This window comes from Mirounga angustirostris, unplaced genomic scaffold (assembly GCF_029215605.1).
Source record: "Mirounga angustirostris isolate CCGP_5_RB_7025 unplaced genomic scaffold, mMirAng1.0.hap1 SCAF_7, whole genome shotgun sequence".
Classification (NCBI taxonomy): Eukaryota; Metazoa; Chordata; class Mammalia; order Carnivora; family Phocidae; genus Mirounga; species Mirounga angustirostris.
Window position 1 is genome coordinate 29256596 of NW_026991715.1, and position 22981 is coordinate 29279576.

The 22981-nt window shown below is 39.9% G+C and overlaps 2 protein-coding genes across 2 annotated transcripts in view; both read left to right on the plus strand.

Annotated features, from left to right (window-relative positions):
- Nucleotides 1-506, plus strand: part of DDX46 (DEAD-box helicase 46) — a 77450-nt gene extending 76944 nt beyond the window's left edge. The window contains exon 24 of the transcript XR_006793726.3: nt 267-506. The gene's annotated coding sequence lies outside the window, so the exon portion shown is untranslated. The remainder of the gene's footprint in view (nt 1-266) is intronic.
- Nucleotides 507-5770: 5264 nt separating this feature from the next.
- Nucleotides 5771-12683, plus strand: CUNH5orf24 (chromosome unknown C5orf24 homolog). The gene is made up of 2 exons (XM_045892797.3): nt 5771-6040; nt 11934-12683. The coding sequence occupies exon 2, from the start codon at nt 11937-11939 to the stop codon at nt 12501-12503; it is 567 nt and encodes a 188-aa protein (XP_045748753.1). The 5' UTR covers nt 5771-6040; nt 11934-11936; the 3' UTR covers nt 12504-12683.
- Nucleotides 12684-22981: the final 10298 nt, after the last annotated feature.

Below are 22981 nucleotides of genomic sequence, written 5' to 3' on the forward strand. Positions count from 1 at the left end.
TTAAAAATTTTAGCAACCCTACTACCCAGAATATATGGTTCTATCCAAAAATATCTTCCTGAAGAAGCCTCTTAGTCTTAGGTTGTGTTTGTATTTGGCATAAGACAGATAGGCGATAGGTGAAATAATAGTTCATGTGCCAGTTGGCATTTTGCCACAGTGCACTCGTTTTACAAAATGGGAGTATAGACTTTAACAGTGATGGCTAAGTTCTTTCCAAGTCATTGTAGACACTTTATTATTTGATATGTTTCATGTCTTCTCAGCCTCATTGGTGTACAGATGGTGGTCAGCTGCACCTGAGACTGCAGTCCTTCCTCTGAGCCGGGTAGCCACGACGTGTGAAGTTGTTTGTTTGAGCAGAACCAGCTCTTGAGTACCTGGGATTTATAAATCTTATAAAGCCAGCTGTGGGATCTGTTTCTAAATAGCATATCAGCACTGTAAGGATCACAAGCTAGAAAGCAAAACCTCCAAAGTTGTAACTTAGTTTATTAAAATGTTCTGGTTTTGTGTTTTGTTGATGATGGATGCTAAGCTCTTACAGCGGGCAGGAGTTCTAAGTAGCTAGCCCAGTGTGATCCTTGAGATCAGATGCTTCCTCTTAGATTTGAGTCTGGAGCTACTAGTTCTTCACAGTTTGGTACATAGATTTAAGGATTGGAATCTGCTGGCATTTTTTTATGCCTTCTGCTTCTGGCATAAAAAGCTGAAGTTAAGATGGGTGTGTAAATATAAAGACAGAGTGAATGAATATGTGTGGAGGGATGTCTTATCTTTTTATTCAGTTTAGGTGATATAATCATCAGAAAACAATAATAAAAATCTCACTTGAGTGGGCTCTTTGGCTTAGGAATATAATCATCTTACTGCTTAATGTTAGGCAAGTTCTCCAGAGCTAAAGATGGCTACATTTCCCTCCCTAGTTAAAGATCGTCTGGTGTTTTAAATTGCAGGTATTTGAAGGTCTTTTTTTTTCCCCCCCCTTCTCTATCAACTTATAATTTTCCTCAGGCAGGAATCCCAAGTAGAAATGTGAAGAAAAATTGTAAACAAACATTTTCTTTGCAAAATCTCCACTATATCAGTGATCTCACCTTTACAGTGCCTCTTTGCTTAGCTGGTATTTGTGCATTTGTAAGTACATACTATCAGATCACATGACTGGAGAGGAATTTATATTTTTGAAGTTTTTATTTTTAAATAATCTCTTCACCCAGTTTGGGGCTCGAATTCACAACCCCGAGATCAAGAGTTGTATACTCTACGGACTGAGCCAGCCAGGCGCTCCGAGGAATTTACTTTTGATTATTTTTCTTGAGTTTATTCTTTTCCAGATATGGCTTCAGCTTATAGAAGTTCATGATTTTGAAGCTCTAGCCTTTCAAAGGAAATTCTAACTTTGCATTAACCTTGGGGAGGAAAAACAAGTCTGAAATAAAAGTTTTAACACTTTGGAAATCTGGAGCTCAGAGTTACCCTTTCAGATATTATTAGGATTACTGTAAAAGCTAGAGTTTCAGAATGAAAAAATTCCTACATCATTTTTAATATATGGAAATACCTGATAGTTCATGTTTTGAATATTAGACCCTTTTCACAGTTTAACCTATTATGGAATAAAGAATATGTGAGGATTCAGTATGAAAAATGGGCTTTTTGTCCACAGAAGAAGCATATCATTTTTTTTTTAAAGATTTTATTTATTTATTTGATAGAGACAGCAAGAGAGGGAACACAAGCAGGGGGAGTGGGAGAGGAAGAAGCAGGCTTCCCACTGAGCAGGGAGCCCGATGCGGGGCTCGATCCCAGGACCCTGAGATCATGACCTGAGCCGAAGGCAGAGGCCTAATGACTGAGCCACACAGGCGCCCAGAAGCATATCATTTTAACTTGGCACTTGGTAGTAGATGGATTTCTAGCAGCTTATCAACTCCAGGCACTTCTTAGCAGCCTCGGATTTAACATGTCTGTGGCCTTTATTTCTGAATTCTTAGTAGGCTCTCAGGTGCCTGGATCCTGCAGTTCAAGGATCCTTGAAGGCATTATTTTCTGTCTGTGCTTTTGCCTATGGAAGTCTTCTGAAAGCTGAGACCCCCAGAACTGTCTTGTTGACTTTTGCAAAAAGAGTCCTTTTTATCTCCCAAGCCAGCCCAGGGCCCAAGTCACCGATTTGGAAAGCTTGATGGAAAGAGCAGGGGGGTGAATGCCTGGGAGTTCCAAGGAGAATACAAGTTCCTCTAAAATTTTAGGGGTCTAGTGGTGCTATTTAAGTGTGTCTGGGGTGGTAATGATTCTGTGATACACTTCAAGTTTGAAAACTGATAATCTTCACTTTTTCTTTTGTTCTTGGATTTTGACTGCCTGTGATCTAACGTAGTGATCTTCAAAGTGGGGCACATGTATAGTAAACCATTTGGAAAGCAGGAAGAAAATACTAGAGCTATTTGTGTTACTTTTTAAATCTCATCCTTTAAGGTTTTTGTTTTTTTTTTTTAATTTAGAGAGTATGTGTGAGCTGGGGGTGGGGCAAAGAGAGAGGGGAGAATCCTCAAGCTGACTCCCCACTGAGCACAGAGCTGATCCCAAGAACCCGAGATCAAGAGCCAGATGCCCATCTGACTGAGCCACCCAGGCGCCCCATTCTTTAATTTTTTTTTTTTTGTAGCTTTTATAATATGTTGTTTCGTGACATGTGTTTAAATACAATATTACAATATTGGTAAAACAGTTCATGTGTACATAATTATAATTAAATTTACTATATTGGGAGTACCTGAACAACCTTAGGCAGGTTGCTTAAATGCTTTAAAACATTTGCTTTTTCTTATGTAAATAGATGTGGTAATACCTATCTTCGGGTTGTTGTGAGGATGAGGTGAAATAGAACATTTAAAGCATATAAAGATAGTGCCTGGCATATGGTAAACATCCAATAAGTATCAGTACTATTATCATTACAATGGGTGTAGGTTTTCTCATGCTCTATTTATATATTGCTATTATTTTCAGTATTGCTATAAGCTGTATACCTAGTGAGAACAGTCCATGGCTACTGAGAAACTAAAATCTAGAAAGTGAGATTCATTTTTTCTTTGTGTATCTTTCAGTTCAAGTGAAAGTATTTAGGAACACTTGTTGCCATAGTTCAAAGGTCTCTAAAGGCAGCCAGCTCCTGGCTCTAGACAAATATTCCTTTTATGGCCTTCCTTTTGCATGTGTACAACCACCATTTATCATTCAAAAAATCTTATTAGCTGGTCCTCTGTCTGATCTGGCCTGCCCAGAGCCAGGCTGAAGCTGTTGGAGAAGGAATGAAGAATGTTGGATCAGGTCCAAATTGTATTTCAAGGGTCTATACTTTGAAGAAGAAACTTTGGTTGATAAGTCAGAGTGTGACATTTAAAAGTGTGCTCTTGTTGCACATGAAGTGATGATAAATGGCTCTGCTCTTGAAAAAGCCTCTACATTCAGGACTAGTTACACGTTTTATCTGTGTGACACCTCATTAAGGCCAACCTGAGATGATTCTCAGAAAACAGATTACTGCATTTAACACTGTATTCTGGTTATCAACTTGAGTTTTTGTCTACATCACCAGAATCTAAACTCCCTGAGGTCAGGGACCATGTTAGTCCCGTACCCCCAGGACTTTGCATTCAGTAAATATATGTTGAATTGACTAGTCACTTGTCCACAGTCATATAACTAGTAAGTGGTAGACCTAGATTTAAATCCACCTCTATCTTTACCCATTAGCTCATTTAATTTCTTATCCCTGCAAGGAGGACATTGTCTTCATTTCACACATATGGAAACTTCTGGAAGGAACAGTGACTTGCCCAAGGTAACATAGGAGACAAATGGCAGAGAGGCATTCAAACCCAGGAATGTCTGACTCCATGTCTTATTCTGGCTCTCTCTCCATTAGGCCTGCAAATCATCGGACCTTATTAAGACAAAAGTTTGTGTTTCTTTTTTTTTTTTTTTAAAGATTTATTTATTTATTTATTTGAGAGAGTGAGAATGAGAGAGAGAGAGAGTACATGAGAGGGGGGAGGGTCAGAGGGAGAAGCAGGCTCCTCGCCGAGCAGGGAGCCCGATGCGGGACTCGATCCAGGGACTCCAGGATCATGACCTGAGCCGAAGGCAGTCGCTCAACCAACTGAGCCACCCAGGCGCCCCAAAAGTTTGTGTTTCTTAAGTGGTTTTATGTATAAATGACATTTCAGAAAAAAAAAATACAGAGTTACGGATCTCGGATAGTCATGGTCTGGGAGTGCTACAGTGCATTTTCAAATTCCACTTGAAGAATAAAAAAGAGGACTTGCGTGGAGAAATCCTCTTTTAACGTTTTTTGGAAGGGTACTTAATATGTCCTCAAATCTGTGTACATATTTTAGCTGTCTTCTACATTGGTATTTTCCTTTTATAAATGAACAGTACTGGTATAATCAGTCCTGTTCTGTAGTATTTTATAGAAATAATGAGTCAGAATATTTAGAATCTTGTTAGGGAACTACGCTTGATGGAAAATGAATAGGCTACCTTGTTTCATGTACTCCATTTGGTTTTCCTGTTGCTCCTGTCTTTGCTACTGGCAGCAGTGCCTGGGCAAATGCTGCGCTCCAAGCAGAACTCAGTGCTAAGAATTACCTCCTGACACAGTCTTCACTGCATAGGCAAAAAGGAGAAACACCGCCCCTAGCCTCTTAGCACTACCTAATAAAGGGTCTTGGGTCTTTTAGGCAACCTTCTTAATTCTGGATCCTTTCCTTTCTCACATATTCAAAGTCATAGCGGGAAAACTGGGGAAACCAATCCCTTCTGCTAAGTGGCTTGTATGGGGTGACTGATACGCTGGAAATTTTACAATAACTACATAAAGGGGGGGATTTTGTAAGCAAACTACGTCTAGTCCCATCCCTTCTTGTGATGGTGTAATGAAGAATATGGCAATTTCTGAGGTCTTGAGTATAAAATCTTTTATTTTTTTTGAAGATTTTATTTATTTATTTGACAGACACAGGGAGAGAGGGAACACAAGCAGGGGGAGTGGGAGAGGGAGAAGCAGGCTTCCCGCAGAGCAGGGAGCCCGATGCGGGGCTCAGTCCCAAGACCTTAGGATCATGACCTGAGCCGAAGGCAGAGGCCTAACCTCTGAGCCACCCAGGCGCCTCCATGAGTATAAAATCTTTTAAAAATTATAGCATGTCCCACAAAATGCGGCTCTTCATTATCACATGATTCTAGCCTTGAGGGTGCAAACGCCTTATATTATTTGAATATTCCCCATTTTGTTAGCAGGTGGAGGTCTCATCCTACCTGTCCATAACCAGTAAAGGACAGAGGCTGAGCCCTTTCAATACGCTTTGGAAAGCATCTGACACAATTAGGCATTAATCTTTACCAACAACGATTAAAGGCACACTTTCTGGAACCAGATAGCTGGATTCAAATCCTGACTCCATCACATTAGTCCTGTAATCTGAGAAATGGGGTCAAGTAGGAGTTCCAACATCACAGAACCGGGGTGAAAATCAATCCTGTAACGAAGTACTCCCCTTCCGGACGGTCTCTGCCCATCTGCAGCGTACGGTCTGCACCACAGCCTGAGCTGCACGGGCCTAAGCCCCGCCCCCTGCCCGTCCCCACCACGCGCAAGCGCAGCCTGGCTCCGCCGGCGACCCTGCCCAGGCTTGCGTGCTGGTCGTCGGCGGGAGACTGGGTCTCGCGATGTGCGTGTGCATGTGCGTGTGCGTGCGCGATCCTTGCGAGCTCGCGCACGCCTCCCCTCGCAATACTGGGCTGTGGCGGCCTCTTCCTCTTGCGCTTGGGGCAGGACCCTGAGCGGTGGCCGCGGCGAGAGCTGAGCCCAGCGTCCGCTTCGCCGCCACCGCCCTCGCTGCCTGCCCGTCTGACTTGGGCTCTTCGCTCAGTGCCGAGGCGACAGGCTGGGAAGGGAGCGGCGCCGGCGTGAGGTTCCCAGCTGATGGGCAACCCCTGGGCGCGCTGAGGGGCCGGGCTACCAGCGGCTGAGGTAGGTGGGCGCGCGGGGTTTGTCAGTCTGGCTCCGAGCAGAGTCGGGGCGGCGGGAGCTCGTGGAGAAGGCGAGGAGGCTGCGAGAAAGGGGGCCCAGCCTGCCGGTGCGAAGAGGTCTCCGACCCACGTCTGAGGAGGGGCTCTGGCCCAGCCCGCAGCGAGAGGAGGGGCCCCGGACGTAGCCTGCTCGTCCCTCGGCGTGGAGCCATTATTGGGGGGAAAATGCCTCCTGCGGCGGGGAGCGGGGGAAGGGGTCACCTTTTCTTTTCTTTGAGAGGTCAAAATTAGCAGTCCTCCCTGTCCCCCGTTAAAATAAAGCCTGCCGGCTTCGAGATGGACATCTAGATGGAGTGGTCTGTGGACTTCTGCAGCTTGCAGAACTCCCAAGTGCACGGATAGCGGGCTATGAATTTTGGTGGTTGGAGGGTATACGACTCTTTCTCTGGTGTGGGCGTGTATCTTCTGCAAACTTGTTGTTGTTAATGCATTAATAATCGCATTTGGTCACAACAGGTAATACATTTCCAAACGCCTCTTGTCAAATAAGGATTCTGGTACGGGGGAAACCGCGCCGTGGGGCACAATTAAGGGGTAGAAAGAAGACAAAGAAGGCCGTTATTTATGATCTGTCTTGGTATCAAAACTTTCCGTGGTGGGACAGGATGCATGGCTTTTGGCATTTGTTTTGGCCCTCGCTGAATAGACTGAGTGACGTGGGTCACAAATGGACTTTCATTTAGAATTATAAAAATATATATGATTCTGTATAATCGTTGCAACCCAAATGACCTAAAATAAATCTCTGAGAATTAGGTGATGTTTGATCTTCGGAAGAGAACAGAACTTGGGATTTCTTGAAAGATATTCTCCATGTTTAGAAAGCTTCAGGAATGCTTTGTGAAGTTACTAAAAATAGTTGTAGTTCTTTATGTTGGCAGTAATGAGTACCACATTCAAGAAAAGGGAAAATAATTATTTCATAAAGAACGGCTCATCCAGGGACTTTCGTGTTTAAATACAGTAAAACAGCTTCAAGGATAGCAAGTTTTAGTGTGTGCCTTTTTTTTTCCCTTAAAGATTCATTTATTTATTTTAGGGGGGCGGGGGGAGGGGCAGAGGGAGAGAATCCCAAGCGGACTCCCCTCTGAGTTTGGAGCCGGACGCGGGGGCTCAGTCCCACGACCCAAGCGGAAATCAACGGTCTCGCAACCGACTGAGCTTCCCAGGCGCCCCAGTGTGTGCTTTAAAAATTCTAATTTAGTCACAGTTAAAATATATAGAAGCTCCTAGTTGACTCCCGTATATTCAGTGAACCATAATTTTTAAAGGTAATTAACCTTTGATAGGTTACACATTGTGTTATGTAACTCTTGGCTTTCATTCAGTCCAAACTATAGAAGTGTATTCATTCTCGTTCTCTTTAAGAAGTGTGGCCTGCATACTTTCACTGAACTCTGTACTAGATTATGGGAAGAGTCTTAACAAGAAAGAACAGTATGCTGCCAAGCCCTGAAGTAGGAGACACTATTAAGTGTAGGATTAATTAATGCTTGTATATATAAAGACTGCTTACAAACATATATATCGTGTGTGTGTGTGTGTGTGTGATAATGCACAAAAGGATCTAATGCTGTTGAGTCCCATCTTAAGAGGTTGAAATCCCAAAGTAGAAAGGATGGGTTTTAGCTCTTTCCTTTTTAGTTAACTACATCAGTAACTGTCTTGGTAGATTAATTTCTTTTCCAACTTTCTTTTTTAAAGAGAGAGCTCAGGCTGTGGATGAGCAGAGTGGGGAGAGGCAGACGGAGAGAGAGAATCTTAAGCAGGCTCCACACCCAACTTGAAGCCCCACACAGGGCTCTGTCTCACGACCCTAAGATCATGACCCTTTTGAAATCAAGAGTGGGACACTTAACCAACAGAGCCACCCAGGTGCCCCTCTTTTCTAGCTTCTGAATCAGTTATGGAGTAAGTAGAATACTGTATTGATTTTTTGACAGTAGCAGGGAAGAAAAACATAGAACATATAGAAGACGTGACCTTAGAAATGTTCTTTAGGTCAGTGTCTCATTGTTTGTCCATTGGAATAAACAACTTTACTCCTGTTTTGTGTCCTAGTGCTTAGAACAGTGTTTTGCATGGACTTGGCTCTCAATAAATGTGAGCCGTGTCAGAAGTAAATTAACATAATACAAACCAAATCCCTAAATTCCTGGAGAAGATTAAAGGAATTGGTGAAAGGTGCCTTTCTTTCTTTCTTTTTTTTTTTTTTTAATTACAGGTCTACTTTTTAAATAGTGTAGTTTTTTTTTTCAGTGTTTGTTGGTGTCTGAGTAGAAGATACTGGCCATCTTGCCTTTAAGAGCCTAACGTAATGTAAGCTGGCTCTGTATCCTGAGTGCTAATATATGGTGAATGTTCTGATAAATTCAGAGGAAGTAAAGTTAAGGGAAGTAAGGTCCAGAGGAAAGGTTTTGGTAAATTAATGATAGGAACTTAAAAGGCATGAAATGTAAAGCACTGAAATAGACTGTAGGAAGAAACATATTCTTCCTTTAATGTCAGTGCTGGTTGTGGAAGGAAACTTGTACCTTTCTACCTCATTTTACTAGAGCTTTCCTTGCAGCAGGGTGATTTCTGAATGATAAAATTGAAAAGGGGGTAACTTTTTCTCTTAAAATCTTCTCAGAGGTCTGTGTTTCTCTTTGCTTTTGCATGTGGTCTCTAGTCCAACTTTATTGGCAATAAACTAGTATTTTGATTCCTGTCTAATTCCTGTTTATATGTCTCAGTTAGTTTATAACTTGAAGGGGAAAGGAATGTGGTTAGTCCCTTCACAGATTCCAACGTTAGCTTTTCTTCAATTTGGAAAACAAATCTGTTTGACTTTGTAGGTATTATCAACAGAAAGATTTTGTGGATATTTGGAGAGGTATGAGCAAAAGAGGTGAATAAAAAACAGGAATATTTTAAAGTGGGTCTTATGTTTTCATTTTAGTATAGCTGGGTCATTCTCATGGTAGGGGGTGAGTTTTGCCCCACCCCCCCACCTGCCCCCATGCCCCTTGCCAGGGAATATTGGGCAATGTATGGGGAAACTTTAGGTTGTCAAATTGGGAGGGAGAAGAGAGTGTGGTTACTGACATCTAGTGGGTAGAGGCTAGGGATGCTCCTAAGCATCTTAAAATACACAGGACACCCTCTCCCCCCAAAGAATTATCTGATTTAAATGACAGTGCTATTATTGAGAAACACTGATGTAGTTGTGTATTATGCTGAAATTGTTGGTTCTGATGTCAGATTACCTGAATTCCTATTTGGCTTTACCATTTCCTAATGTGTGACCTTGCAAATTGGTAAAAATCCCTCCTTTCTGTAAAATACGGCTAATAATAGTATGTTCCTCATAGAGTTGTGTGGATTAAATCAGATAATGTGCAGAGTGCCAAGCTTATTACCTGGCACATAGAAAATGTTCAAAAACTGTTAACTTTCAGCTAATATTACTACATTTGGAACACATCTTGATCTGTCTTTATTTCTGAGCTGAAATTAGAATTTGAGCTGGTGAAGTGATAATAACATTTCTTATTATATCCTTGGGGATTGAGCAAAGAATTACTCTTTTTAATATTTGTGTTAACTCATTTAAATTGTTTTATGTTCTCAAGTCTGTAAGGCTTCTGCCATAAACAAATAGCTTATTACTGTAGATATTCTTCCTTTATAGTTAAGACTTTAAGCCAGCTGGCGAATAGCTCTGTATCTGTTGATTTACAGGAAATATTTAGTAATTTAACAAATTCAATTCTGTGACTTGACTCCCATTTCCTTTTGCCTTTTTTTTAATTATTATTAAAGATTTTATTTATTTATTCATGAGAGACAGAGAGAGAGAGAGAGGCAGAGGGAGAAGCAGGCTCCCAAGGAGCAGGGAGCCCGATGCGGGGCCCGATCCCAGGACCCCGGGATCATGACCTGAGCCGAAGGCAGACGCTTAACATCTGAGCCACCCAGGCACCCTCCTTTTGCCTTTATAACTGAGGTTTTGGTGCAATTTTACATGTATGGTGTGTGTAGGCAAACATTAACAGCTTAGGGGCTAGATCTTACTATATACCCGTGACTCTTTTTCTAAATCTGAATTGGAACTCATATCTTTATTTTTCTTACCTTATTGGAATATAATACTTTAGTTTCACTACACTCATTTTCTGGGGCACCTGGAGGGCTCAGTCAGTTAAACATCTGCCTTTGGCTTGGGCATTGATCCCGGGGTCCTGGAATTGAACCCAGCATTGGGGTCCCTGCTCAGCCGGGAGTCTACCTCTCCCTCCTCCTTCTACCTTTCCTCCAGCTCATGCTCTCTCTCACTCTCTCTCTCTAATAAATAAATAAAATCTTTAAAAAAAAATAAACTCATTTTCTGTGTGTCTAAATGATATGGCTGTTCAGTGCTGACCTGTTATGGTAGTGGTTGTAATATATACTTTATAAAGAAAAAAAAATCACGGGGATGTTAGAACAGAGACTGGACTCTTTGTTAATTAGTCACAGGGCTCTTTTAAGGGAAGAAGAGTCACACATATGATCAGGAAGAAATTGCACATTCAGCTTTTTGTCTTGATAATCATACCTTCAAAATAGAAATATTTTATTATGATTGTTACCTATATTTTTGTAGTGTAATTCTCAATTGTGTAAGTGTTGGTTCATTTTAGCTAATGGAAACCTTTGTTCACCCTTTATGAGTACTTCCTCCTGTTTGGATAGTTTGGATTAAAAGTTTTTGGTTTTTGGGGTTTTTTATAGATTAGTTAATTTAAAGGGGTTCAGTACCTTGAGAGATTGTGTTCTTAGCTTGGCACATTCCGTGTTTTGTAAAGTGTAGCATACACTGAGGATCCTTTTTTTTTTCCTTTTTTTTAAAGATTTGTTTATTTTCACAAGCCAGCGAGATCGAGAGCACATGCGCGAGTGGGGGAAGGGGCAGAGGGAAAGAATCTTCAAGCAGACTCCCTGCTGAGCGCGGTGCTTGAAGCAGGGCTCTATCTCACGACCCTTGAGATCATGTCCTGAGCCGAAACTAAGAGTCGGATGCTTAACTGAGGGAGCCACCCAGGTGCCCCAACACTGAGGATTCTATATCAATAATAAGTTATAATAAGGAGGAAGTGTCCACCTTGTGGCAACTATGGCCAGATCAGATGTGTATATGTGAGAAATAAAAGGCCAAAAGAAGGCATTCTAAGAATGTTAGGCAAATGGAAAAAAAAAAAAAAAAAAAGAATAATGTTAATAGAGTTCTTGTGTTTGTTGTTATCCTTTTAGGGTTTCATAATCTAGAAGAAAAGAACCTATAAAATGTAACAGATTTAGGGACGCCTGGGTGGCTTGGCTCAGTCGTTAAGCATCTGCCTTTGGAAGCTCAGGTCATGATCTCAGGGTCCTGGGATCGAGTCCCACATCGGGCTTCCTGCTCGGCGGGGAGCCTGCTTCTCCCTCTCCCACTCCCCCTGCTTATGTTCCCTCTCGCTGTGTCTCTCTGTCAAATAAATAAAATCTTTTTTAAAAAATGTAATAGATTTATTCTCTAATTATCCACTTTTCCTTTTCCTAAGCAGTGAACATTATGGCTACTAATGCAGTATTATAGTTGAGTTATCCTGTGTGACTTATGTCCATACCCTTGGTTAAGTTGAGGAAAACAAGTATCTTTGAATCTGCTGATGTGTGTTTGTTTATAAGTGGTCTGGAGTCCTGCCTGTTGGCCTAATTTTAGGTAGCCTGCATAGTTTTTGGAAGACAGACTATTTTCCCACTGAATACTGTCATACAGGTATATATTTGTATATGTGTATTTATGCATATTTGTCATTTATTTTTGGTAGAAAATGATGCATCCTGTTGCCAGCAGTAATCCGGCTTTCTGTGGGCCTGGCAAGCCTTCCTGCCTCAATGAAGATGCCATGAGAGCTGCTGATCAGTTTGACATATATTCCTCCCAGCAAAGCAAATATAGCCACACAGTCAGCCACAAACCAATGGCTTGTCAGAGGCAAGACCCATTAAATGAAACACACTTGCAGACTACAAGTGGCAGAAGTCTAGAGATAAAAGATGAACTAAAGAAAAAGAAGAATCTCAACCGATCCGGTAAACGTGGCCGACCTTCAGGAACCACCAAATCCGCAGGATACCGTACCAGCACAGGCCGACCCCTGGGAACCACCAAAGCAGCTGGATTTAAGACAAGTCCAGGCAGACCTTTGGGTACAACCAAAGCTGCGGGATACAAAGTCAGTCCAGGGAGACCTCCAGGTAGCATTAAAGCTCTATCCCGTCTTGCCGATCTTGGTTATGGCTGTGGCACTGCTGCTTTTCCTTACCCTATGATGCATGGCAGAGCAGTTCATGGGGTAGAGGAAACCAGCAGTGAAGTCAAGCCACCCAATGAGTGAGTGAGGCAGGAAAGGAGGGCCAGGTTTAGAAGGAATATTGTGAATAATCCCAAAGCTTCTGGTTTTACTTTGACATACATGATACTATGGCCTGGGCTTTCCAAATTTGTTTTCCCGTTTGATTTGTTTTCCTGCCTTTGCTTAGAAACTGCCATATGCTGACAGATGCACTCAGGGCATGAGCAGTGGCATTGTATTTGTATATAGGTTCAAGTGTAATACCTAACTAAATCATTTTTGCTTTTTCTTTAGAGTTCTGGTTGTGTCTCATATTTCATTACTCCTTTTGGGCCATTTTAAATAGATGCTTTATGTGCTAAACAACTGAAACCATTATACCTGTTAGTTTGTGAAGTAAGCCTACAATATAATAAAGATAATATCCAAGGTATTTTTAACTGATGGAACAAAGCAAACTAATGATTCAGGATTACTTGAGGTAATGGCTGTGAGTTTTTGTAACATTTATTTTCATGAGACAGGACACAGATATTTGTATGCTTTGGCATTTACATAGACTTCAGATGTTAAAAATCTTTTAATGTTCTAGGTTTAAGCAGCAGAAGCTTATTTATTTTATTTCATTGATCTACATGGTATTAATTGATTTAACCATCATTCCTAAAAGAATTCTTTAGTGTTTGCCTTTCAACAATGATACGTTGTGTATTTTTTAATTGCCTAAGAGCATATATACCAAACACTACAAACAATTCATATTTACACAAAAATTAAACTTTTTAATGAACACTGCACATTACATTTCTGGTGAAATATGCATTCTGAGAATAGCATACATAATGTAATAGAAAAAGAAACATTCTTAAGGTCTGCATGTAGCTGTAGTCACTACATTTTGCCTTTCATATATTTAGTTTTAAAGCATTATACTTAAAACATTTATTAATGTTGTTCATTTATTCAAAATTTTATTAGTTTTTTTCCTGAGAAATTGTCCCATTGCATTAGCACTTACGGTGGTTTCAGGTTTATATCTACTAAAGGACACAAATTGAATGGTAGAGTCTAAAACTGGTATAAACAAAATGCAATTGTCTGTCAGAACCCAAATATTAAGAAATATATAGGAATCCATCTATGCATGAATCACATAAAAATATGTTGATTAGTTTAATTAAACATCTAATTGTGGCTTCAGTGAGACCACTTCATCCAAAAGAAAATTTTTTCCAACAGTGTTTGCTTTAGAAGCAAGATAGAAAAGAAAAAGTATTGGGTAGATGTGTATGGTAGGGACAGAGAGAAATCACTCTTCTCCCCTTTCTGAAAGGAATAGTCTTCGTTAATATACATTTTATTTATTCTGAGTTTGTTCTAAATAAAATAAACTATTACAAACTTTGGATTTGAAAAAATTCCACTCAAATTGTGGAATTTTAAATGCCTTTGAGATTATAGTGTAGATTTGCAGGACCCAAAAACTTTTAAAATAATTAGAATTTTAAAAGGGAGCACATTGTGTTATTTGGGCTTGCCCTCAGTTAATGCAAACTCTCGTTATTGCAAATGGATGTCATGTTTCGTACCTTTTCATCAGGAAAAAAGCAGCAAGCCTTCAGGCGTTCCAGTGATGCCTGACACAATGAGCTGGACTTAATGCTGCTCTTTATAGTAGGAGGTGTTGCATTGTATGTGGGGACTGTGTGTGCACTGGCATCTAAGACAGTGAATGACCTCAGCAATTTCAGCTTTGCACAAACCATAGAGAACAATATTGGATGACTATATAATAAGTTGTAACGTTCTGGCAGCTAAATTGTTACAAGAGTTTCTCCTTGCAGAAGCTTAAGATATAAAACTTTGAATAATTTACTCAGAACAGTATAACTTCTGACACACACAAATGCTTACATCTTTATTCATATGTTTATCCAGTTTTGATATGTATCTGTCATTTAGCTGTTTCTCAAGGTGATGCTCAGCAGTTGGCTACTTAAAAACCCTCTTTTGAGTTCCTGAAAATAGCTGTTTAATTAAATGTTCTACCGTAGGATAATGTATATCACCGTTAAGGATTTGGTTGCCTCTTGTTTTATACTGTGTCCATTTGACAATTCCCTTTAAGTTTATTTTCATTCCTGATTTTGTTGTACATACCCTTCCCTTTCTCTCTTGCCTTTGCTTCATTCATTCATTGCCCTGCCTCTTTCCCATCCTTCAGCACATCTACTCAGTGGTGCTGTGCTGTGTGTCAGAAGATAACGCAGGTGTATTATTGTATAATGAATTTTGTATACATGTTAATGAAATGGTGAAATCAGCTAAAGGAATTCTGTTCATAACAGTGTTTATTAATATCAGGAGGCAAATGGCTACAGTTGTGAATGGTTAACATTGTTTAGAAAGCTGAATTTTTGTTCATGTAAGCATTTACCTGGAGTAATTAGATCTGTATGGTGGTGAGCATCTCCTGATTCCACTTTTCTCCTTGTGAACAGTTTATTGGTGCCATGCTGAAGAGAAAGACATCTAAGTGATAACATGAAGTCTTAAAATATAAAATATTTTTACTTCTCTATAAAGACTACATTGTGCATCTTTTGTAACACTGTCTCTTGTCATGATAAACACTGAAATAGCATGTTAAACAATTGCCTATACTTAATATAATCAGTTGGGGAAAACTGGCCTTTTCCTCCAACTGTGTGATTGTTCCTTGAAAGGTAAACTGCTAATTTTATATTGTATAATTCTGTTCTTCATAAAATAGGTTTCACTATTCTATATTAAAACTGTTGGTCAGAAAATGATCTGCTATTCAAGTAAGTTGGCTTTACTTTTTTTCTTTGAAAACTATTTTAACATGCCTTATTTATTATCATATTAACAAATAAGCAGCTAATACAGATGAAATTTTCATTTTTTGACAGATATAACCTTGCATAACTAATCTTTAGTATGGGATGATTTTGATACTATCTTTGGAGTTTTGCACTGGATATTAAAAAAATACTGGCATAATGTATTGGAAGAAAATAAGTATCTGATTAATTTTTAATATTTGGGGACATTTTTAAAAATCAGTGTTCAATTAGACTAAAATATTCTTTATATTTTTTATTTACTTTTTAAAGAAAACATCTGTTAAAGTAATAAAAGTAATCTTCATTCCAAACTGATGTTTGTGTGAATTTACATGTATATTTTCATGATGTAATAGAGTTTCTTTGAGTTAAGGAGGAAAAAACAATTATCTGGATCCATTTATTAGGTTAAAGGTGATCCAGCCAGTGTAAGAAAAACCAGTGTATGGGCTAAAGAAAAAAAAACCTTCTCCTTTATATTCTAAGAAGCTTTAAAAAAATAATTCAGGGGATGTTGGCGATACCTGCTGCTCTTGTCGGTCATTGTCTCTGATATGCAGTGAAATTTTATGATCCCTTTATGATATAAAAATTCACAACAGTTAAAAACATTTTTTTCCTTGGACATAAAATATTTAGATGCTATTATATTTTTGTTTTTATTATGGCTTACCTATATGCTATTAAACTCTAGGATGTATCTAAATCTTTCCTTTGCTTTTCCCTCCCCCTCCTCCAAAGTAGGTAAATCTGTACTCTCACATACAGTGTATTTAATTTTTGGAAATTTTAATGCTATAGTAAATCAAGTGTGTGATTTATAGTAATCAGACCACTTTGATTCTTTAAGTTTCACGGTTTCCTTTTTCCACAGATAATTACAGAGAAAATAATTACCAATTAACTAATACAAGCACGCTGTCCTCTGCTGTAAAAAGTCTGAATAGATACTGTGTATGTTTTTATGTCCATGAACTTCAGCTACTCGTGTGCAATTATGTGTATGGGAATGGAGTAGTGTTCATGATTTGTATCTACATCATCATATGGATGTATATTTATTAATAAAGTCATTACTTTAAAACCAACTGTGTTTACTGCTTTATTTTCTTAGCACAATATTTGTGAAGTAGAGGAATGGTAAGTAGTAAATCTTTATCATGACTGGATCTCGTATTTTCCTGGCTGTGCTTTCTGAAATCTGCCCCTCTGTACTTTTGTTTTTCTCAAAATAGTAATATTTGTATATCTGTAATTTAAAATCCTAACTTTAAAAAAGATTTTATTTATTTATTTGACAAAGACAGCGAGAGGGGGAACACAAGCAGGGAGAGTGGGAGAAGGAGAAGCAGGCTTCCCGCCAAGCAGAGAGCCCGATGCAGGGCTTGATCCCAGGACCCTGGGACCATGACCTGAGCTGAAGGCAGAGCTTAACAACTGAGCCACCCAGGTGCCCCATCTGTGGCTGCTTTTGTAATACAGTGGCAGAGCTGAGAAGTTTTGACAATAGACCAGCAAGACATAAATTATTTACTAATTATTCCTTTATGGGAAAGTTTGCTGACCCCTCATTTAGAAGGATAAATTGGGAGTAGGAAACAAATGAAATTTGAAGTTGAATTTCAAAACCTGAATGAATGATGGCTTTTTTTTTTTTTGCTTTTGAATTGTTTTAAATATTCTTCAAATTGTACTTTTTTTTTTTTTTTAAGATTTTATTTATTTTTTGACAGAGTGAGAGAGGGAACACAAGCAGGGGGAGTGGGAGAAGGAGAAGCAGGCTTCCCGCCGAGCAGGGAGCCCAATGTGGGGCTCGATCTCAGGATCCTGGGATCATGACCTGAGCCGAAGGCAGACGCTTAACGACTGAGCCACCCAGGCGCCCCTGTAGAACTTAATTAAACCATGTGATGCCGATTTTTATTCATTCCAAACTGATATTTTAACATGCTTTATCTCTCATGTTAGCTAATTGACTTTAGTACAGAGCCAGTGAAATTACAGCCCATTTGCCTAGTCCTAAGCTTCAGGCTAGTTTCTAGATGAATTTCACCAAAAGAAAACTGAGGGGGTGTCTGGCTGACTCAGTCTGTAGAGCATGTGACTCTTGATCTTGGGGTCATGCGTTTCAGCCCCATATTGGGAGTAGGGATTACTTTAAAAAGTAAAATCTTAGGGGTGCCTGGGTGGCTCAGTCGGTTAAGTGTCGGACTCTTGATTTCGCCTCAGGTCATGATCGTGGGTTGTGAGATCAAGCCCTGCATTGGGCTCTGTGCTGGGCATGGAACCTGCTTAAGATTCTCTCTCTCCGGGGCACCTGGGTGGCTCAGTGGGTTAAGCGTCTGCCTTCAGCTCAGGTCATGATCCCAAGGTCCTGGGATCGAGTGCTGCATTGGGCTCCCTGCTCAGCAGGGAGCCTGCTTCTCCCTCTCACTCTACCTGCAGCTCACCCTGCTTGAGCCCTCTCTGTCAAATAAATAAAATCTTTAAAAAAGGGGGGGGGGGGCGCCTGGGTGGCTCAGTTGGTTAAGCGACTGCCTTCGGCTCAGGTCATGATCCTGGAGACCCGGGATTGAGTCCCGCATCGGGCTCCCTGCTCGGCGGGGAGTCTGCTTCTCCCTCTGACCCTCCTCCCTTTCATGCTCTCTGTATCTCATTCTCTCTGTCTCAAATAAATAAATAAAATCTTTAAAAAAAAAGGGGGGGGGCGCCTGGGTGGCTCAGATGGTAAGTGTCAGCCTTCGGCTCAGGTCATGATCCCAACATCCTGGGATCAAGCCTTGCATTGGGCTCCCTGCTCGGCAGGGAGCCTGCTTCTCCCTCTCCCTCTAACGTTCCCCCTGGTTGTGCTCTCTCACCCTCTCTGTCAAATAAATAAATAAAATCTTTAAAAAAAAAAAAATTCTCTCTCCCTCTTCATCTGTCCCCCCAGGCCCGCGCTCTATCTCTCAAAATAATAAATGAATGAATAAAATAAATCTTAAAAAAAAAACTGTTTATAAACTCATGATAATGTTGGCTTGTATATAATGTTGGGAGCTACTTATATGGTTGTTGTGCTCCCTCTGTCACACAAACAAGTAAGAACTACAAAGTGTTATGCATCCTCAGTAAGCCAGGTACAGAATGGCTGATGACTGAAACTGATTATGATGTTTTGGGATAACCAACTGTAGGACCATCACAAAAACACCAAAAAAAAAGTCATTGTAAAAATTTTGTGTAAAAATTTTTATTTTGGAAATTTCAAATATATACAAAATTTAGTAAAAAGGGAGTATACAGACCCTCAGTGTGACCATCATCAAGTTTTAATAATTAAAAATTAAAGACCCAGGGCACCTGAGTGGCTCAATTGATTCAGTGTCCAACTCGGTTTCAGCTCAGGTCATAATCTTAGAGTTGTGAGATTGAGCCTCACATTGGGCTCCACACTTGGCGGCAGAGTCTGCTTCAGATACTCTGCCTCACCTTCTCCCTCTGCCCGCGCCCCCCCCCCCCGCTTGCTTTCTCGATCTCTGTCTCTCAAATAAATAAATAAAATCTTTTTAAAAAATGATCTATAGATAAAATTTAATCCCTAACAAAATCATAGGGATTTGTAGAAATTGACAAACTTATCCTAAAATCTATGTGGAAGCATGAAAGCCAAAATAATACAAAACAATTTTGAGGAAGAAAAACGAAATAAGAAAAACAACTTGGCTGGGTCAGTTGGTAGAACATGTGATTTTTGATCTCAGGGTCCTGAGTTCAAGCCCCATGTTGGGTGTAGAGCTTACTTAGAAAAAAAGAAAAGAAAAAGTAAGAAGACTTACACTACTTGATTTGAAAACTTACTATAAAACTAAAGAAATCCAAACCGAGGGGCGCCTGGATGGCACAGTTGGTTAAGTGTTTGACTCTGTTTTCAGCTCATGTCGTGGTCTTGGGGTAGTGGATCGAGCCCCTCGGTGAACCCCGCACTCAGTTGGAGTCTGCTTCAGATTCTCTCTTCCTCTGCTTAACCAACTGAGCCACCCGGGCACCCCTGTATCTGTAGATCAATTTGGAGAGATGTGCAATCATAACAATATTTTAACCCAGGAACATGGTATATTTGTTTTCCTTGATTTCTCTCAGCTGTTTTATAGTTTTCAGTGTACAGAACTTAAAATACTTTTGTTGAAATTATTCCTGGCTATGTTATTTTTTTTTTTTTAAGATTTTATTTATTCATGAGAGACAGAGAGAGAGAGAGAGGGAGGAGGCAGAGGCAGAGGGAGAAGCAGGCTCCCGGCAGGGATCCAGATGTGGGGCTCCATCCCAGGACCCTGGGATCATGACCCCAGCTGAAGGCAGACACCTAACCGTCTGAGCCACGCAGGCGCCCCTGTTGTTGTGTTTTTTAAAAATATTTATTTGAGAGAGAGAGAGTGAGCACAAGCAGAAGGAAGGGGCGGAGGGAGAGGAAGAAGCAGACTCCCCACTGAGCAGGGAGCTCTACTCGGGGCTTGATCCCAGGACTTGGAGATCATGACGCTCAATTGACTGAGCCAACCAGGCGCCCCTATGTTATTTATTTATTTATTTTTTAAAAGATTATATGTATTTATTATTTGACAGAGAGAGACACAGCGAGAGAGGGAACACAAGCAGGGGGAGGGGGAGGGGGAGAAGGAGAAGCAGGCTTCCCACGGAGCGGGGAGCCCGATGCGGGGCTCGATCCCAGGACCCTGAGATCATGACCTGAGCCGAAGGCAGACGCTTAACGACTGAGCCACCCAGGCGCCCCTATGTTATTGTTTTTGACAATATTGTAGATGGTATTGCTTTCTTTATTTCACTTTAGTATTGTTTGTTGCTAGTATATAGAAATACAGTCCATTTTTGTATATTGATCTTGTAACCTTGCTAAACTCACTTAGTTCTGGTAGTTTTTTGGGTAGCTTCCATAGGATTTTTTGCATATGAGATCACATTATCTATGAAAAAAGACAGTTGTTCTTTTCTTTAAACTATACACCTCGAATTTCTTTTTATTGCTGGCTGCACTGGCTAGAACCTTCAATATTTACTATTTACTAGTAAATTATTTACTAAATATTATTTATTTAGTATTAATTATTTACTAAACAGAAATAGTCTGAATGGACATTATTGCCTTGTTCCTGATGTTGGGGGGAAAACATTCAGTCTTCATCATTAAGTATGATGTCAGCTGTATGTTTATGGAACATAAAACATATGGCCTTTTCAGATTGAGGAAGTTCCCTTTTGTTCTTAGTTTTTTGAGAATTAAAAAAAATGAATGGGCATTGGATTTTGTAAAATGCTTTTTCTGCATTTATCGATCATATGATTTATTCTCCATTATCCTATAAATGGTTTATTCTACTTTGTTCTACAAATATGGTGTATTGCATTAATAGATTGCAATGTTAAACTAGTCTTTCATTTCTGAGATAAACCCCAGTTGGTCATGGTGTATAATTCCCTTTATATATTGCTGGATTTGGTTTGCTAATATTTCCTTAAGAATTTTTGTCACATAAATCTTTTAAAAAGATTTTATTAATTTATTTGAGAGAGAGACACAGAGAAAGCACATAAGGGGGGCAGGGGTAAAGGGAGAGGGAGAAGCAGGCTCCTCACTGAGCAGGGAGCCAGATGCGGGGCTCGATCCCAGGACCCTGGGATCATGACCTGAGCTAAAGGCAGATGCTTAACCAACTGAGCCACCCAGGTGCTCCCACATAAATGTTTGAATCAACATCAAAACAAGGCCCCCAATTGCATTCAATTGATATGTCTCTTAAACTCCTTTGGATTCCACTTCTCTTTTTTCCCCCTTGTAATTTATTTGTTGAAGCTAGGTCATTTCCCCCTAACTTTTGGTTGTTGTTGATTGTATCCACATGGTATTATTTTAAATTCTTTAACCTCCATATTTTCTGTAAACTGGAGGTCTAGAGGTGTGATGAGATTCCATTTTGATGTTTTGGTCAGTTTAGGTGGTGTTTTGTATTTCCTATTGCATCATATTAGTTTGCCCATAATAACTAGTTGTCTCTTACTGTGGTATTAAAGTTGGTCTGAGTTCAGGTGTTCTTTGCCTGATTCATCCATTTTAAAATTCCTCTTCAGCTTTTCACTTAATGAATGGTTGTGGTAGCTGTATGGTCAAGGTTCTCCAGAGAAATAGCACCAATAGAAAGATAGATGATAGATAGATAGATGATAGAGAGAGAGAGAGAGAGAGAGAGAGAGAGAGAGAGAGAGAGATTTATTATAGGAATGGCTCATGAGATTAAGGAGGCCTAGAAATCCCATGATCTGCCATCTGCAAGCCAGAGAACTAGGAAAGTTGGTGATATAATTCAGTCTGAGTCCAAAAGCCTGAGAACTAGGGGAGCAGATGATGTAAGTCCCAGTTGAAAGGCCCAAGAATTGGAGGGCCAATGATTTAAGTCCCAGTTCAAGTCTGAAGGTCTGAGAACTAAAAGCACCAAAGTCTGAGGGCAAGAGAAGATGGATGTCCTACCTCGAGCAAAAAAGCAGACTTGCCCTACCTACACATTTTTGTTTTATTAAGACCCTCAACAGACTGGATGATGCCCACTTGCTTTGGTGAGGGCAGTCTTCTTTACTCTGTCTGCTGATTCCCATGCTAATCTCTTCCAGAAACACCCTTACAGACACGCCCAGAAATAATGTTTACTAGCTCTCTGGGCATCCTTTAGTCCAGTCAAGGTGACACATAAAATTAACCATCACATTAACCTACACATTAGTTGCTGATCTTAGTCTAGCTTCATTACTTCATTAAGGGCTGCAAAATGGCAATTTTTAATTCTCTTGTTTCTTTATCAATTAGCTCATATATTTCTATACAGAAAAGCTTTCCTTCATCAAATAATTGGTGACCCTGATATAAACTTTGTGCAGGAAAGGCACATAAATGCCCGATTCTTTCCATTTCCTACCAGTTTTCAGAATGCGTTGGTTCTCTAGCATCTTTCAAAGGTAATTAATTAGTTAAAAATTTTTTAATGTATGTGATATATCTCTCTCTATTGAAATTACTCAATTTTAACATATGTGATGTATCTCTATCTATTGAACTCATTCAATTTCATGCTCAAACTGTTCCATCTTTGGCTGGTGGAAGCCAGTTTGGCTCCTCATTCATTTTGACATAACCCTAGTGTTCTTTGTCAGCTTCCTTGTGTTTTGGTATGACAGGATGTCCTAGACTCACAAAAAGCTCTTTTGATTTAGCAAGGCACTTGAGGGAAGACCTGTGCTCTGCCTTGAATTTTAGGGTGTATGGGTTTTAGGAGAATTTGCTTCATTTTCTGGAATTGCTATTTTACAAAATATCTAGCTGCTTGAAAGAATCCTTACAATGACTCTATTATGTTAATTTTTTTTTTTTTGGCAACAAAGAATATTTAAAGAAAGATGGGATAAAGAAAGCAAAGGACACAAAAAAGCACTAGTTTGAAGTGCTATATCCGGCCAGAGATTTGTCCCTAGTAAACTTCTGATTCCAGGGTATCCCTTTGAGCAGACTTCACAAGTGTGAGATATTGCCAAACGTATTCCTTTTCAAATTACAGTCCTTCTGCACACAGCCGTCTTACGTGTAACCACTTTCCTGCCTGATAAAGC

Excerpts from the sequence above, each read along its gene's own strand:
- CUNH5orf24 (XM_045892797.3), top strand. The coding sequence starts at position 11,937 with ATGATGCATCCTGTTGCCAGCAGTAATCCGGCTTTCTGTGGGCCTGGC.